This window comes from Nannizzia gypsea, genomic scaffold (assembly GCF_000150975.2).
Source record: "Nannizzia gypsea CBS 118893 supercont1.4 genomic scaffold, whole genome shotgun sequence".
Classification (NCBI taxonomy): domain Eukaryota; kingdom Fungi; phylum Ascomycota; class Eurotiomycetes; order Onygenales; family Arthrodermataceae; genus Nannizzia; species Nannizzia gypsea.
Genome location: NW_003345198.1, coordinates 671,617 through 689,596, shown reverse-complemented (window position 1 = coordinate 689,596; position 17,980 = coordinate 671,617). Strand labels below are relative to the sequence as shown.

Below are 17,980 nucleotides of genomic sequence, written 5' to 3'. Positions count from 1 at the left end.
CAATGGTATTCTTATGATTTACACTGAATTAATTTCGTTTTCCTTTGTTTTCTATACATAGCTATCTACTCCGTATAATATTTGAGGATCCGAGCTGCGGCACATACTACTTGGATTTGCACTTCCGGAACTAAATAACACTCGCTACCTAATGGACAGGTGATCAATATATAGATATATATAGAATATTTGTATATACTATTTAAGCTCTTGATAGGCATTAGGTGGCTGAGCTTCAGAGTGTATGTACATGTAACGAAGGACAGGAATCTCTGTATATCTACTTGGTGGCAGCAAAAGAAAAGAGAGGCTGAACAACATACCAAACACGGTCAGATATTAAACGAGCTAAAGGTATCACTTTATCATAAAATCCAAATGCTTCTTTCCTCGGGCATGCGGGTTGGGTATAAACTGACATAAAGGAAAAGAAAAGGAGGAAATGGTATTCGCAAAAGAAAAAAGGAAAAGGGAAAATCCCAAAGTCAAAGAGAAACGCAAATCGAAAGGGAAAGAAAAGGAAATCTTGAGTGTAAAACCAAAATAGGGGGAAATCAAAGTAAAAAAAGAGGAGAAGGGAGAATAGTTAATTAGATGCGCGATGGGGGTAGGTTTAAGGAAAATATTGATGATAAGAAGTTTAACTACAGTTCGGGGCAATCATATTAATCATTGACCATCTCGCCCAGTTCCATTCTCAGGCGCTTGGCGGGCCGATTGTCCCCTTCCTTCTGGCTGTCTTCTATTGGAGTTTGTAGTTGATCAGCCGGTGCTTTCTGTAGTCCCGTGGTGCGCAAGGGGGGAAGAGATACTGGAGAAGTAGGCGAGACGTGGGCAGAGTTGCTGAGCACGGATCCGCGGCGGAATGGAGAGAGAGGATTTGAAGAATCGGAGGTAGAGATAGTGCGGTCAGAGGCAGCGGGATGGTGTCGTTGCTCCGTTTCCAGCCATGGCAATGAGGGAAATCGTCTAGGTGGTGCAACATCCTTTGGAGGCGGAATATCTGAGCCTCTACCCAAAATAGGAGGAAGTTTAAAGGAGGCTAATCCTTGATCGGAGGGCTGATAGCAGGCTGGCCAGCCTCCAGATGATGGTCCGGGGCTTGAGAACGAGGATGAGTCAGTTGGGCTTCTTGGTTTATAGGCCATGTGTGGCGAACAAGACGCCCGTGGCCCCTCTCCTGGAAACGAATGCATTGGTGATAACCGGCCCATTGGTCTTTGTAGTTGACTTTCCCGTGTCTGGTACTCATGGGCGGGAGCCTGGGGCGTTGGTTGTTGACCGCTTGATGCTGGTCGCCGTGTTGGCACGTTACCAGCTGTGAAGGGGGACGGAGATGGCAAGATTGGAGGTGTCCACATTGGAGGCTGCATCGTAGCTGTCGGGCTCGATCCCATCCTCCTTTCTCCTTCATTCGAGGCTCCACCGTGGGAGTGACTGAAATCTGTGCTGGGTCTGATTTCTCTGGACGACGGATTTCTCTTATGTCCTCGGGCAGGACCCATAATGGTGGAGGAATGCTGTGACACTCGCAGAATTCCTGGTTGCCCAAAGGTTGATTCGTAAGTACGAATAGGGCCCTCTTCCGCCTTCAAAGGAGGCCGACCACGGCGCTTATGTGTTACGTCCACACAAGATTCCTACAACACGGTTCGGTTAGTTAATATTTCGCCAAAGGTTTTGTAGGGGTTCATAATGATGGCAAAAACGTACTTCTTTACCTGCAACGACACATCTTCGACAAGGCCGCGCCGAATCACATCCTAGATGTTTTCGCTTGCAATTGACACAAGCAGATGCAACATGAGCTTTTGCTCTGCGTGTTGATCGCGGGGGAAGCGTTGTCGTCCGTGGGGAAATAGTATTCGGTGCTCCAAATGCTGGTAGTAGATGTGGTGGGCGGATATCGTTCACAGACGGAAGCCCGTACTGCTGATTTGACATCTGCGACTGTCTCGGATCGTGGACCATCCCCTGTCCCCCGTTCATATGATGACCTTGGTAATCATGATGCGACTCGGGATATTTCAGGTTTGATGCTGGCGAGTTTGGTCGCCCTGCATGTCTTAGTCCATGAGATACGTCAGATCTAAACTCTGGAGGCGGAGAGCCTGACATAGGCGGGGAAAGATATGGGCTTCGACAGCTGCTCGGATAACGTGCGTCTGAAACGCTGAGACTTAGAGAGAATCTTAGCGGATCTGACCCTGAGCGATGGGGCTGTCCGAAGGAGTCGTTAGGAAAGAACCGGGCAGAAGGTAGGCACTGCATTAGGTATGTTGTTGTAGTATAGACACCTAGGTCTTAGTAAATGCGTAACCCAGTAACTGAAAGATAGTTAAGAGTTGTGGATGGAGCTGTTCGAGTTCCGGCGGGTAAACGTGTCGTTAACGAGATATGTCCCTTGTGTTCAAGACTCGGCCTGCCTTAATCATAGCGGTCAAAATTTCCGAATTGGGGAGCAGTTATTTAACCCTAGTGCCAGAATAATAACCGAACGGGTCTGGGGGCCTTGTATGGATCGTCTAATCTGTAACAGTGATAGCGAGGAACGATGGTAGCCGACGAGAGCTTTACCAGCAGAAAGGGTCACGCAGCCCACTGAAATTCGACTAGCAATAGTCCTGGGCTGTAGGTGAATCAAACAAGCCTCACTGGCCCTGACAGCTCTCTTATAGTGTGTTATCGGCTGTCGAGGTTGCAGAAAGCAAGAGACTGCTGAGGTAGGGCGTGGGTATAAAGTAGGGCAAGAATATGGCGGTTTAGAACACGTCGAATGGAACCAGGTTTAACTTCACGGATATGCTTCCCGTAGGTAGGGTGTATGTAAGTACGTTGTTGATGGATCAAAAGATGACGTCTGTTACAATTCCCAAAAAAGTGTTGCCAGTGGAAAAAGAGAAGAAAATATCCCAGGACGAAGTCGAGTATGTATGTATTGAGTTCAATGATCAACGGATCGGGTGTGACCGTCAAAGAGTAATGCAAGGTTGCTGCCTCTGCCTGTCTGCGTATGATCCAGGAAGGGCGAAGCTGGGGGCTTCGGTGTAAGAGAGCGGTGAAGGTATAGAGGAAATGGTGTTCTGGAATGTATAGGAAAGCAGTCAACAGCGCCAACTGAGAAGAAAATATAAGGGAAAAAGAAAGAAAAGGAGGGGAGAGAGAAAGAGGAAGAAAAAAGAACGAGAGAAGACAGGAGGAAGCAGCTGTAATAAGTGGTGGAGGTGGTGGTAGTTGTAGAGTAGCAATAAGCCTGCAGCATGAAGGGTCAGGGGTCTGGCAGGTTATGGGCGGCGTTAAACGTAACCTAAAAAATTCCGGCTGAATGAATTAATTAAGCATTATTAAGATAGGCCTCCGATGCAAAATTGCAGTTGTCGAGGAACGGTGCTGGGTCTGGCCGTTTATCAATACATTTATGGCGAGAGGATGATGACTGATACAAGGACGTTTGATGAATTCCGTCACTCTGGATGCATTGGAGAATCTGTGGACATACACGACCCTGAAGAAGTACCGAGAATGAGAGAACTTTCGATTGTTCAATGCAGATAGATGATGCCCTATGGCAAAGCAGAGTGATCGTGAGCCAATCTCCGCTGGTGGAGTTAGGCTGTGTGTGGGGTCGTCTGTTTCTTTTGAAAAGGAAAAAAAAGGGAAGAGGAAGAAATAAAAAAGCAAGTTGCATCTGGGTGTCACCATCGTGATGCTTTCCTAGAAGAACCGTAAATCAGAGTTGGGAGGGTCTTGGACCGCAGGAGAATTGCAAAATTCGTTGCCGAAAGGAAATACGCAACCAGGGGATATTCATCACGCTGCACATCGTATCCGCAGTGGATAGGATGGCCTGTGCAGAACGACATGGGAACACTATCCACGGGCAAAAAATCGACACGGCGAGGGAATAGCCAGGTACCGTTACTAGCGGATTGTATACCGTGGATCACCCACCTGGCATAAAATTGTGGGCGACATCATCAGGCCTTCTCGCTCTCTTGACATCCCACTACCTTGAGTCAGGATGGGCGCTAGTTTGAGTTAGCTTGCTTGGGCTTGATCTTCATGCTGGTCGATCAGAAGAAATCATGTCTGTCTGGAGGTCGTCGTTTTGCATCGGCCAGGGGACAGTAAGATAGCAGGGATCATCTGATAAAGCCCAGCACCTTGAATAATCATGATTGGTACAGAAACTCTGTGTGAAATTGAACGAGGCCTCTTTTTTTTAAGTGTCTCTCACCCAGTACTTTTTTTTTGCATCCTACCCAATAAGAGGGCTGAAATATTGAGGACAGCAAGCCATCTGCCCAATGAATAGCCGATAATTTCTTCAATATGTGAGCCTCTGGTGGCAAGAGCTGGATTATTTTGCCCGGTTCACAATCGTTTTCATTTTTGGGATTCTAGGTGCCATGTCAGCTAATCAGCCAGTAAAGAAATGGGTGGTGGCTTGCATGGTTCAGCGATGAATATAACCCGAAGGCGTCCCATTACACAGAAATAAACCTGTATCTACGGAGTACTCCGTACAAAGAGCAACCAGATGTGTTCTGACAGTCTGGAGTAACCGACCAGACAGACAGATGTGCTCCGTGGAATTGAGGATGGTAGCTATAGTCGCTCCACTCCCTCCAGCAGCACCGGAAACATGAAACTTGCGAGATCAGAGGCAGATTCTCAGCAGGAGATATCTTGATTTACACCGTCTTCTACTCAGACGAGCCGTGCTAGGCCATGGACGGCGATGCAGATGTACGGAGCCCTCGGGATGCCGCGAGGTTGGCGGTTGGTGAAGTTGAAGTTGACGTTGACGTTGACTTTTTCTCCTTTTGACGTTGGAGCGTTTCCCGTTTCGGAAGCGCCTAACTATTGTTCCGTCTGTCCTACAACAAACGACAACGACACCAGAAGAAAACATATCAACAACCAGCGCAACCATGCACCAGAGCTACCATGCAAAGAGGTGCAGGGGAAAGGGGAAAGGGGAAAGTGAAAGAGCAAAAGAAACCCCGATATTATTCTACGTTGTGCTCCTCCGTGCTCGTACTTCGCCCTTCTATGCGAGACAAAATACCCTGGGAGCCGCGAGCTAGTCGGCGCCTATACCTTCGCTTTGGGTACACGATACATCTCTACGGTGTACATCTAACATCTCCCATGCAAAGAGCCCGTTGCCAATTCTGCCAGGACAGCATGGATCGCAGTGGAGGTTCCAAGGAGGTGTTCTGCCTCGTCCTGGCTCTGTGTGCCTTGCTCCTAGAGGGGTCTTTGAGGGCGAAGAACCATGAATTTCTAACAGAACCTGTGCTGGCTTGTTTCTCTCCGTACCCCTGAAACTACACGAGGTCAATCAAGGCTCCAGGACCGAAAGCTTGTCTATCTGCAGCACCATTGCATCAGAAGCATCAAAGCGCAAGCGGCGATCAGGATATCGATTGATCTCACCCCCAGCCCTTCGTCGAAACAGACGCCAAGACTCCAAACGGTACCAATGACAGATCACTCTTGGGAACGGAGCTTTTACACGGGTATCAGCTTTCTGAGGCCCGGTCACCGCCAGCTTTGCTTGCATTTTCAGAGTCTGTACAGAGGCTTTGGGATGAAAGCGTACGGACGAGTTTGGTCCAGCGCCAAAGCGCAGGGCTTAAAAAAGCCTTGTGCCATGTGAGGAGCTTCAGTGAATTATATATATAACTAACCCTGTGTTCTATATTTTTTTATTTTATTTTTCTCGTCCCCAGCTCTGATCTCATATATATTCAACATTGCTTTTTCTTCCTTCGACAATAAGATCTTCCGACTCTCCGACTTACTGACTTACTGGTTGTTTATCTCTTTCTTCTCAACGCCGGATGCACGGCGAATTCCGCCAGGAGAGAAAAAGGCGTCTAGCATGAAAGTCCATACTCCGTACGGAGTATGTGTATGGACTTGCCCAGTACGGACAGTGGGCATGAGAAATATGCGCCACCCACTTTCGTGATTAAGAGCAAAACCCGATATTATGGAGCATTCCCAACCAAACTGGCGCTATCCTCAGCGTCTCCCACCGCTTCGCCAGACGCTTAATTATTATCGAGAGAATAACCAATCATATGTCTCAAAAAACCCAATTGGCCCAGATAGCAAAAGAAAAGCCAGAACACACAGAAAGAAATTCAAAAAGAAATTATTATTTATTGATTTGTTTATTCCCTGGCTGGGTTCCGTCGATCATCCCGGACGTGTCCTAAACGTTATATCAAAGGCGCCAGCTCCATTTCAAATACACACTGAGGATGGACTACCGTTTGGGGCGAGGCTGTGGCTTGTAGCCACGGAGGATACTTTCATGGGGAAGAGTGAACATGGTTTCCCTCTCTTCTGCGATTTGGGGAAAATCTCCGAACCTTATCAATCCATTATTCTAACCCCTTCCCATGTCATATGATCGCAAGTCCATACGATTTCACACATATTTGGGTCCGTCTCTGATGCCTATGGCTTGTTGCAGCCCAGGAGACTGGAAGATGGATGTCCTCCGCTCTCCGCCACGCGAGCCTGATTTCGGACTTCTTTGGTTCTTTTGGGCGCCCTTCGTTCTCAGCTAAAAAAAATCTAAACGGGCCTTGCACACGACATTATGCATGGCAAGCATTCCTACTCTGGCTGCATTTTGAACAAATGCAATGCAATCACGATCGCCGTACCTCGGTACGGAGTAAGCGAGAGACATTTGCGATTGGTCTCTGGGGGAGAAAAACGTCAGCAAGACAGAATGCTCGTAAGAAAGAAGTTCATCCAACTCATCGAAATATATTAGTCGAGTAAGCACGATCCCTGCCACGGAAATTAAACGGAGCCTTCGAGATGCGAGTAATTGGAAATGAAAAATGGAACAGCAATTTTAACTTTTGACAAGTAATCAGTCAAAAAGATTTGTATACATGGATCTTGCATATGCATGTCGTATCATACCGCCAGATACATACAATGCTCCGGTATAATATATGGCTCGACACGCTGAGATGATGTATCCTGGGGTATCGTATCAACCGTCTGTTCTTCAAGCTGTCATTTCCCCAGCCTCTGCCCCCAAACATAAACCGCCGATCCCCTATTATTGTATGGCTTTCGGGTTTGAAACCCAGGTTCCGACCTTTTTTTTAGGTTTCCAAAGTTATCAGCTGCTCACTTCCCAACGTAACAGAGTGGCATCTTTTTCCGCCTCGACGGATCCGGCCTCTTCTGCACAAGATAAACGGCCCTTAGGACCTTGTTTCTCCAAGGAATGGACCTCCGGGCATGACATCAGAGCAAAACGGTCCCCAGGCGGGTACCATCAGCTCCATACAGAGTATCGTCTTCCCATTTAGGGAGTAGATTTTTGATACTCTTCGACCAGGAGATCTTAACTCGTGTCCTTCAGAAGGCAGATTGCGAACTATAAAGCGAACACCGCTTCCTGTGAGCCACAATCCTGTGGCTGCCAACGTGCCGCTGGGGTCATTCCCGAGGGAAAATCTTAGCTGTTATCCTGGCTTGATAGCAGAGAAATGGTGGTATCGCATCAAGCGGATCTATTCAAAAATTTGGCAAATGGTTTTTGCCGTGGCTCATTTACCTGCCTTTTCGGTAAAAGCGTCCATTGTCTGATCGGCCCCTACATAACCATGGAACTCGACATGGGATCCAACTTTATGATGTGAGCTAAAATTAATCCCCGAAGTCCGAATTTCGTCTCATCCACCCACACACACACACACTTATAGTGCTAGTTTATCACCCCCCCTTTTCTTTTTTTGGTTTTGTGCAGGAGCGAGTCAAAACTCCATAGTGATGTGGCATATCGATACCCCTACATAATATATGTATACGCCTATCCAGCCTGAGGAATCACTGATTCCTCCCAGGTCGCCAAGCCAAATGAAGCAATAAGGCATGCTCTAGTGGTCTCAGTTCCATTTAGCACTGTTTAATGCGATGAAAGGTCGTATTGAAGCCGAGAACCCTCATGTCCCATGAATTTTGGAGAAAGAATATTTCTCCAGCCTAGCTAACCTTACATCATTGACGCCATGGAAGAGCAGGAATACTCCGTACGCCGCATGTTGCCTTTGTCAAATGAAAGAAATTCACATTTGTACTGGCAGATTTCCTTTTTGTGACTGACGATTGTCGGTCGGCATCAACGGGATCGACGCGGGGCCAATAGCTCCTCTTCGGTTCACCCCATACCGAAAGATAGGCTATACATGGCGTTCTGTAACTCGCTTGGGCGACGGAGTCCTCCGTCTCCCTGGGATTTGATTTGGAGCATAATTTGCCAGTCAAATTTCTGGGCGGGGCCGAAGAGGAGCTTTGGTGGAATTATTCCGTTCGCGTCAATGGGCCATATAGCCGCCAGGAAATAGGATGGCGAAATGGACAAACCAAAAGACCTGTTCGGCAGCGCTGAGGACGGAATCGAGACGAGATTTGTTGATGCCAAACCTGACACAGCCCCTCTGGTCTCCATATCATGGAAACTGGAAAGAAGAAATGTAGAAAGAGACATTCTTCCGATATCTACTTGGCATTACAGGCGATTTTTCTTTCTTTCTTTTTTTCAAACCCCAGGTAGGATCATAAAAAAAAAAGAACAAGGCGGCAATATGTCAAGAGCAGTTCCCTGTGGAAATGCCATATTAGCGGCTCACAAATGCCTCGATACTCCGTAACGTACTTTATAGTTATAAAACTACCCCGATATAAGTACTAGGGCAAGCAATAATATATTGGGGGTTCTCACCGCATTATCGCGCTCAATAGCTTCTTACCGGCCGAGCGGTTTTAGGTATTAAACCTCATCAAAATACCAAAGAGGGTCTGAAACGATATTTAAGAAACCATAGTAAGGTCCCAGTAAACAAGTTATCGGCGCCTGTATAGTCTTCTTTCTGTCTAGTTTCTGCCTCATAGTTTGGTTCTCGCTACGGGATTGACGGGCGGCCCAGGGCTAATTGGCTCTAAGCCTGAAGTTTTGGGGTTATTTACCGAGTTCTCGTCCCGTTATTTGGCTGCCTGGGTGGGAACGTCAGTGCATGATCGTAGCAGCCCATGGTACCGCTGGGATGCCTCGTACATAAAACAACCCCATTGGCCTCTCCGGTAGAAGCTTATCCGAGGGGGAGTTGAGCTATACCGATCGCCCGCTCGGATCAATTTGCTGCTATTATGCACCATGTGGAGAGTTTTAGTTACTTTTGCCTTCCTGGCTTCTTCAACGGAGATCTAGAAAACTTTCGTCAGACGCTGCAAAAAAGCTGAGAAGGGTTGTTCAAAATTGAACAGCCATAACTAATAAGCGAGGAGGAAATAGAGAGAAAGACGAGAAAAGACATAGAAGGTGAAAGCGAAAGGAGCTGAAGGAGGAAACTCGCCTGGAGCAATATCTGTTCCATACCGAGCACTCCGTAGTCAAGCTGATGACTCCACAGACACGGACAATAATATGATCCGGATTCTCTCAACCTCTCGTCACATTCAGCGGCTGCCCGACTGGAGAGGGTATTATGACACACGATAATTGCTTAAAATTATACTCCAGCAGTTCACTTATCTTCGATTCAGCGTGTTGCAGGACTTATCGACAAGGTTACCGATGTATCGAAGTGCAGCGAAACGGCGCTAGCTGTACCAAAATACGACATGTTGCACTGCCTTGACCATGATAGGCGAGTAAAATCGGACTTTCTGCGGGTGTTCATCTCGGCTCCAGGTTATCCCCTGCATACCCGGACCAGGATCAAAGCTCAAGGACTTGTTGAGAGGGCAGAGACCAGGAGGAGGGCGAAATTTCCCCCAGCCAGAGAAAATATGTATTGCCTGGCAGGAATTAAAAACAAAAAAAACAAGACATCTCATCCCCTGCTCTGAGTTTTCTGAGGAACGCATCGTTCCTTAGCTTGGTTCTTGACATCAATCAACTTTAAACTCTCAAGCCGGAGAAGAGATGCTTTTATCCTTTCGGAGCGAACCAGAAACGGGCATCAGACATCAGCTTTTGACGAGCAGATTGATTTTCTGGCCCCTTAGTTTCCCTATCAACTGCTTCCCCGCGCTCCCTTGGCTAGTTGAGCTTGATACTTGAGTCTAGTCATGCAGTATATACGGAATATACGAGGCTGTCTGGAGATGTTTCTGCACCTGAAGATTCCTTAGCGGCTGATAGTCAAACGCACATGAAGAACCGTTGACCAGTGTCCCGCCGGGTCTTACCGTCTGCGTGCGTGCTGCGGTGGGTTGTTTCGTCTGATCAAATTAACAACTCTGCTGCTGCTGGAGATGAAGCCAACCGGTCAGCTTTAGGGCGGTTTGGAACAAATCATTCTTCCCCTTTCGCTTCACTCCCGGTCCGCCGGAGTATATCAGGTCAGACATGCAAATAAAGTGCGGCAAAAGCTGAAGACAGTGTTCTGTGGACACGGAGGATTTATTTTCTTCTTTCTTTCCTCCTTTCTTTTGTTCCTTTGTTTTTTCTTTCCGAAGAAAAGTCGTTAGAAAACGTCTTTGGCTGGCAGATGTTCAACATCAAACGAGGCGAGCGGCTGGACCAAAAGAGGTATGTCTTTCCGTATAAGGGGAACAAGATGGGAGCCGGGACTCTCTTGACTCGTTCAACAGCCGGGATCAAAGGTTCTCTCCTCCACGAGCAGGGAAATATAAACCAACCTTCTGTCAATATTCTTTTCTAGTTGACGAATGACAGTGGGAAAATGACCTATACGGATGCTGCCTGGATATCCTGGTAATCATCTTGCGGAATGCCCGATACCCTGCTTGCCATGGAGGGGAGATGCTTGTCTACCTAAAACAGGTCATGAGTTCCACGCAACCAGGCTTCTCTTGGTGCTGATGTGGGCGCTGCTGCTTCGAGTTCCCTCTTCTCCCACCGGCCCACCTCCGGCATCGAAACGGCCTGTGTTTGCAAGCGAGGCCGATACCGCAGTAGCTGAAACCGCTACATCCAATTAAATATGCCGTTGATTCATCCTGCGAATCAAGGTTGAGATGGCCTTAACGCTGACAATCGGCCCCATGTGTCCCGGAGGAAAGTCAAACCTGATCTACCGGGATCTCCGCAATGTGTGGCATCGTATCCCATCCTCATATCGTCTCTGGCAGACTTGAGCTGCCGAAAGCACGGGGTGTTTCATAGGGGCACCACCACTCCTTGAGAAGAAGTCGAGAACCTGGATGAACGGTTGGAAATCCGAGCGCGAGACAAGCCGTGCCGAGCCCTCCAGCGTTACAAAAAAGGACCGTCATCTCAAACCATGGTTCCTCCGTATATTAATTAGGACTACGGCACACGCGAGCGCCGTGAGCTGATAAGGGTTAGAGTTGGTCAACGTGGAAGCCCTAAGGCCCAGTTGCAACAGTGACATTCTCCATACTCTGCCTTCTGACGCTGTTAGTACGTTTGCGGGACAGCTAGCAATACCGGGGCTAGCCGGGTGATTTTCGGGAATACCTTAAAATTTAGAGAGACGGGCAGGGATATCCAAATATATATCGAGTCTGCATAAACACCTGCAAGCCGCGGTTGGGGTAAAGTAATATCAGGTCAAGATGATTTGAGCAGGCGGCGGCGAGCCAAGCTCGCAAGGCAAGGATGGAAAGCGGTCACACGGCGACAGCCCTGGTGAGCCAGGGAAGGGGATGTTGCCTGTACTGCAAGGTAGGAGTGGGTGAAGAGGTTAGTTGAAGGGGGATGCTGAGAACTGCGGCATATTCGTTATCTAGCTGAAGGAAAGCCTTTCTGTTGGTGAAGCTCAGTAAAGCCTTGTTTTGATTCCATACGTGCTGTATAGTTTGTAAACTGTCTATTATAGCTGGGATTTGGGGCCCCATGTCCTCCAAAAAACAAGGTGGGTGTGCTCGTTATGTTCTCATGTCTATCGGCCCCTACCTTTCTTTGAAGGGCGAGCGTTCTTCTCCTTTCTCTTTTCCAACTGTTTCCTGGCCTTCCGTACGTCCTCGGAATTCTTGAGCTCGCTTTTGACATTCTTCTTGCCTCCATATGTCGGTATCCCTGCATCTTCCCGGCGTTTTTGCATCGCCTCGCCCTTCTTCTTCATCTTCTCGTAGTCGCCACGATACTTGTCCGCGGCCTTTGGAGCTTGTTCTTTGTTATGCCTATATTTCCTTCCACTAATACCCCCCGTATTACCGAGATTGGAACTCTCCATCTCTCCCACCCTGGGCATCCGGCCAAGTCTCTTCCCCTTCTTCCAGGAGTCGAATCTGCCACTCCGGAAGCTTGCAGCAATCTTCGCTCCACTCTCGCCTCGCACAAGTTTCTCCCCCTTGGAGCCATCCTCGTCATTCTGACGTAAGACGTATTTTTTATGCCGTTTGTCCCAACGCTTAATTGAACTTGCACCGCCAAGGCCGCGGGCACCTTCATCACCGTTAAGGTCCATGGTAGCAGATCTGGAAGCCTCAACAAAATTGGTATTCGAATTTGAGCCGCTATGGACCCCATAGCCGCGATCTTCTGTAAGCGAGATAGATGTCGGGGTGTAAGACATGAAATATTCAGGGTTTTGGAAAGAGTTGCTTTGATTGCCATCCTGGCCGTTGGAACGGGATTTGCTTTGTTTTGGGTATGAGAAGGTCACTTCTAGGTCTGATTCTTCGGCAAGAGACATATCGGGATCACTTTGTATTGAGGCATCAACATCTTCGGCTGAGATACCATCCAAGTTTTCACCTGCGTCGTCATCGATTGACCCGTCCTTCGAGCTTTGTAACGGCAAATTCTGCGATGCCAATTCCCTCCGTATCTTCTTTCTTTCCATGACGGAACGTATTTTGCGCATCACCTCTACTGCCTCCTCATTTCCACTCTTTCCTCCCCGTTTACCCATAACTTCGAACACGGTTTCTTGCGGTTTGTACCCCCCGACTCTGGCGAGCATATTTTCCCTTTCAACTTCCATCCTGCTCGACTCATCATTGAATAGTGGGTGTATTGTCCCCCAAGCATCAGCAGCAACAATATCCTTTGCTCTCTTCGCACTCTCAGCCGAAGCAGAGTTTCGAGTCCTCATATAAAGCTTTTCACCTCGAATGGAAACTGAGCGTAGCCCTTCAATATCAATATCCTCACTTAGCAACTTATCCACATATTCACAGTGGCTTTCGAGGGACTTTCGCGGCAGGCTACCAACAACGATATCCTCTGCATAGTTGGCATTTTCTGTAGTCCCTCTGCCCATAAGAAGCTTTCGTCCAAGGAATAGCTGTAAATCTATTAAGTATGGCGCGTCCGAATCACGTACCAGGCTGTAACTCCAGCCCTTTTGACCCGCTCTTGCCGTACGTCCAACGCGGTGAATATATATCTTAGGCTGAGAAGGGAAGTCATAGTTAATGACGTTTGCAAGTACAGGAATATCAATTCCTCTGGCCGCAACGTCGGTTACAACCAATATATTGGATATGCCAGCTCGAAAGTTCTGGACCTGGATTTTTCGCGCCGTTTGATTGAGTGAACCATACGCGTATGAGACTGCAAAGCCAGAATGCCGAAGGAGATTGGCAATGTATTCGACATGGTGTTTTGTTGCCACGAACACAATGGTTGAATGCTCTGTGGGCGTGCCATGCGCACCCTGTCCCTTCATATCTGACCGTTTCCGTTTCTTCGAAGTTCCTTGCTTTGCCTCGTGGGTTTCTTTTTTTGCAAGTTTTCCAGCCTCAGTCTCACCAGTAGGGATCTTGATGAGGTCATGAAGGATGTGTAACAACGCACCCTCCTTGTCTGCAGACTTGACGGTGAAAAATGCGCTTTGAAGGTCAGGAGAAATTTTGCTATCCGCGTCCAGGCGAATAAGGACCGGTTCCTGCAAGCCTGCGCGAGCGAATTCGACCAACGATTTTGGAAGTGTCGCAGAAAACAAGAGTGTTTGGCGAGAAGATGGTAGCGCATGCAGAATTTCAGTAAGCTGAGCCGCAAATCCCATCTCAAATAATCTATCGGCTTCGTCAAACACAGCGTACCGAATGCTAGAAAGGTCCAGGCTCATTTCCACTTTGAGATGAAGGAATCGGCCGGGAGTCGCAATGATAATGTCCGGGTTTCCCGCCATATATCCGAACTGTTCTTCAAGACTGTCACCGCCGACTAGAAGTACGCATTTCAGGTCCGTCCCTCGGCCAAGCTCCTTGACAACCTTCAAAGTTTGCAATGCTAGCTCTCGTGAAGGTGATAGAATCAAACCCCTTGCGCCAACTTTGGTGCTGTGGTTCTTAAGTTTCTCAATCATGGGGATGACAAAAGCAGCTGTTTTTCCTGACCCAGTGCGCGCCATACCCACAACGTCCTGATCATCCAGTAGTAGTGGTATCGTTTTCCTTTGGATGGGGGTTGGAACTGAGAATCCTTTCCGTGTGATAGCTTTCAACAAATTTGGGTTTAGGCCCATTGCCTGGAATCCACCGCCTTTCTTTACTGTCCGGCCTTTCAAGGCAGATGCTTTGCGATTCATCAACGATTGTTCGGTTGCAATGAATGAAGCATCACCATCATCGTCCTCTTCTCCTTCTAACTCTGCCATCATATCAAGCGACTGAGTCTGTACTTCAGGCTTCATCTTTTGCTTTTGCTTCTTTGAAGGGAGCTCTGTATCGGAGCCATCATCCGCGGCAAACAAGCTCTTTGTCAAATCAAACTCAATCTCCGACTGGGCCGGGGAGGCTGCCCGCTGATGCATCTTGGGCGAATTTTATATCTGCGGTACGATTGAAGTCTCAAAGGATTGTCCAGTAGTCCAAAGAGAAAGAATGACTGGTGCAATGTTAAGAAGTAACTATTCACACATAGTAGAGGTAACCTAGAGACTCCTATATGTATAATTGCTCTAACCCGCGTGCAGATACGCCTCGACGTGGTTGTCTCTCTATCAAATATCAAATGTGAACATCTTCAATATTTTTTCTTTTCGTAAACTTTTTGATAATTTAAAGTTTGGGCTTCCATAATGGGCTCGGAGAGGATCATCATTAATCCCGCAATATATACACGTGACTTCCCCTCGACGCGTCAAGCATAAAAAATACGCGAAGTTCAATTAAACCGAAGAAGAAAAGAAGCAGATAGAGAGAGAATAGACAACTTGTTGCTGTACGAATGAACACTGCTATTTGAAGATATCGGACCTCCTAGAATAAATAAAGCTACTATGGGTGAGTTTTATTTCTAGTCGATGCCAATCCGGACAGCTAACCAACGCGTACAGATTACGGGTACGGGGGGAATTATTCGTCAACGCCATATGGAGGAGGGGAGGGTGGTTTCGCACAAGGTGACAACAGCAGCCAGTCAAAGGTACACAGCATGGAAACCCTGCAGAGGAATTGTCACAGTACTGATTGAGACGGTATACAGACATACGCTGGTGAATCTAGATCAGTTCGACCAGTGACTATTAAACAATTAAACGATGCTACCCAAGCATTCCCCGAAGCCAACTTCAAAATAGACAACGCCGACATCAATCAAGTATCTTTTGTGGGACAGGTTCGAAATGTCAATAAGCTGGCCACGCACATCACGTACAAGCTGGACGACGGCACCGGCGAGACAGACGTGAAATATTTCATTCCCCCCGAGGAGAAGGAAGCATTCGACGAGCTTGAGGCTATGGATGTCATGGCTATGGACGGTGCCGGTAGCGGTGCTGGCCCAGCTGCGGTGACGAACAAGTCCGGACGACCGAGAGCCTACCAGATAACCACAAACGGATACGCAAAGGTGTTCGCTAATATTAAAACATTCAATGACCGGCGACAGGTTAACGCGGTGTTGATCCGCCCCATAACGAATATTAACGAGTACCATGTTCATTTCCTAGAGGCCACAGCAGTGCATCTTTATTTCACCAAAGGCCCACCACCAAAGGCAGGTGGTGCTTCTGGAGCCGGAGGCGGAGCTGGAGGTGGTGCGATGGATACGGGTGCCAGCAACCTCTCTCTGCCGCGCATGTCGCCGATGGCACGGAAGCTATACGACGCCCTCAGCAACAGCAGGCAGACTAATGAGGGTATGCATGTAAACGTCCTGGCTCCGATAATGCAGGTGAATGTAAACGAAGTTTATAAAGCTGCTGAAGAACTCCTGGGTCTCAGTGTGATATACCACACGGTAGATGAGGACACCTGGAAGATTCTTGATTGCTGAGTGACTATTGCCTGGTTTGTTGCCCGCTAGCTACTGGAGATTTATAGATCAGTCAATTCAGCGAGTCCAACTCTGTTTGGATATTGGTGTCCAAAATTAAAGTCCAAGGGTGCAAGAGTATAACTCAATTACCGCTAGAACGCTACCATGAGAATTATTTCACCGATACTCCGTACATATTGGCACAACTCTACTGTCTATTCTACAATAGCACAAGGTCGGCTAGTTAGACGCCGTTGAACGGCCATCCCGCTTACTCAGCCTTATCTTTGCCACTGGGCGCGACTAGTTAAGTAAATTCGTCTCATCGGCCTCGCATCGGCAGCAGAGAAAAGGCAGATCAGGCCAAAAAAGACAAAAAAGAAAAAAGCTGCAGGGCGCCGCGTTGTTATTTTTGCGCCGGGTTCCTTATATATAATATATATAAGGATATCAACCAACTTCCGCCACCAATTGAGGGTTCGAAGGGAGGCTGCGGCGTAGGACAAAAAAAAAAAAGCCTCCGTACGGCCCACAGTTGACACCCCGTATTCAGCCCGCGCAGCATCTCCTCTGAAGGATCTCAATCGGACCATATCCCTCTTCCAGTACCGTCCAGAGTACAGACATCAAACTACACATTCCAATATCTGACCGGAATCGCATTAAACAGACAAACAGCAAGCTGTCTTCGTCGGCGGGGGGGGCACCGCATCCCACTTCTATCTGTCGACTGACATCATATGCTATCCAGCGCCGACAAAACGAGCCTTGGATGCGATATTTCAGATATATATACAATGTCGGACCTAAACGGCATCAGCCAGCTGAACGGCACGGCTGACCCTTCCACGGAGATGCACCTACACGACGTCGAGAAACAATCAGAAGAAACAACAGACGTACTAGAACCGCCAACCCTACCGCCCTTGTCGACAGTGACTCGCAACCTACACAATCAAATAACAGCATTCCTCACCGAGGAACATGATCCGTCTTCCCTCCTCTACCGCGTCCAGCAACAAACCCGCATCTCTCTAGACGTTATCCGAGAATCCCTAACACGATACCCCATCCACGAACTCTCCATCTCCTACAACGGCGGGAAGGACTGTCTCGTTCTCCTCTTACTCTTCCTCGCAAGCCTACATCAGCACTGCGCCTCGACCAGTCCATCATGCGCTTCCTCCGTTGCCAGCAACCAGTCTCATAGCAGCAGCAACCCTCCTTCCCACCCAACATATATACCAGCGATATACGCGCAACCTAAGCACCCTTTCCCTTCAGTCGAGAAGTTTGTCACGCAATCGTCTCGGGCTTACCATCTCAAGTTGACTCGCCACTCGACCGACCCTCCGCATTCTACCATCCGTTCTACATTTGCCGAATACCTGTCTTCTAATCCACAAGTACGAGCTATATTCGTCGGAACACGCCGCACCGATCCCCATGGTGGTAAACTAACGCATTTCGACCGTACGGATCATGGATGGCCGGACTTCATGCGTATTCATCCTATAATTGATTGGCATTACGTGGAGATTTGGGCGTTTATTAAGCATCTGGGGATAGACTATTGTCCGCTTTATGACCAGGGATATACCAGCTTAGGAGGAACCAACGATACCCATCCAAACCCGAAATTGAAGGTAGAGAAGGCAATTGAGGGTGACGGAGTGAATAATCATGTTGTTACTTATAAACCTGCCTACGAGTTAATAGAAGATCAAGAGGAGCGGCTGGGGAGGGATTAACCTGTGTTTTTGTTAGTTTTTTTTAGATTTCCCCTTTTATCTT

The 17,980-nt window shown here is 48.0% G+C and overlaps 5 protein-coding genes across 5 annotated transcripts; 2 read left to right on the top strand and 3 right to left on the bottom strand.

Moving 5' to 3' along the window:
* Positions 1–665: 665 nt before the first annotated feature.
* On the bottom strand, positions 666–2,271 carry MGYG_04895 (hypothetical protein; the record flags this gene model as incomplete). The annotated part of the gene is made up of 2 exons (XM_003172258.1): positions 666–1,640; positions 1,714–2,271. The coding sequence occupies 2 exons, from the start codon at positions 2,269–2,271 to the stop codon at positions 666–668; spliced, it is 1,533 nt and encodes a 510-aa protein (XP_003172306.1).
* Positions 2,272–6,583: 4,312 nt separating this feature from the next.
* Positions 6,584–7,625, bottom strand: MGYG_04894 (hypothetical protein; the record flags this gene model as incomplete). The annotated part of the gene is made up of 4 exons (XM_003172257.1): positions 6,584–6,725; positions 6,955–7,135; positions 7,331–7,420; positions 7,601–7,625. The coding sequence occupies 4 exons, from the start codon at positions 7,623–7,625 to the stop codon at positions 6,584–6,586; spliced, it is 438 nt and encodes a 145-aa protein (XP_003172305.1).
* A 4,290-nt stretch (positions 7,626–11,915) lies between these two features.
* MGYG_04893 (ATP-dependent RNA helicase DBP10) lies at positions 11,916–14,738 on the bottom strand (the record flags this gene model as incomplete). Its single annotated transcript, XM_003172256.1, has 1 exon — positions 11,916–14,738. The coding sequence occupies one exon, from the start codon at positions 14,736–14,738 to the stop codon at positions 11,916–11,918; it is 2,823 nt and encodes a 940-aa protein (XP_003172304.1).
* Positions 14,739–15,299: 561 nt separating this feature from the next.
* On the top strand, positions 15,300–16,204 carry MGYG_04892 (hypothetical protein; the record flags this gene model as incomplete). The annotated part of the gene is made up of 2 exons (XM_003172255.1): positions 15,300–15,329; positions 15,413–16,204. The coding sequence occupies 2 exons, from the start codon at positions 15,300–15,302 to the stop codon at positions 16,202–16,204; spliced, it is 822 nt and encodes a 273-aa protein (XP_003172303.1).
* Positions 16,205–16,983: 779 nt separating this feature from the next.
* Positions 16,984–17,937, top strand: MGYG_04891 (FAD-synthetase; the record flags this gene model as incomplete). Its single annotated transcript, XM_003172254.1, has 1 exon — positions 16,984–17,937. The coding sequence occupies one exon, from the start codon at positions 16,984–16,986 to the stop codon at positions 17,935–17,937; it is 954 nt and encodes a 317-aa protein (XP_003172302.1).
* Between the last annotated feature and the right edge of the window lie 43 nt (positions 17,938–17,980).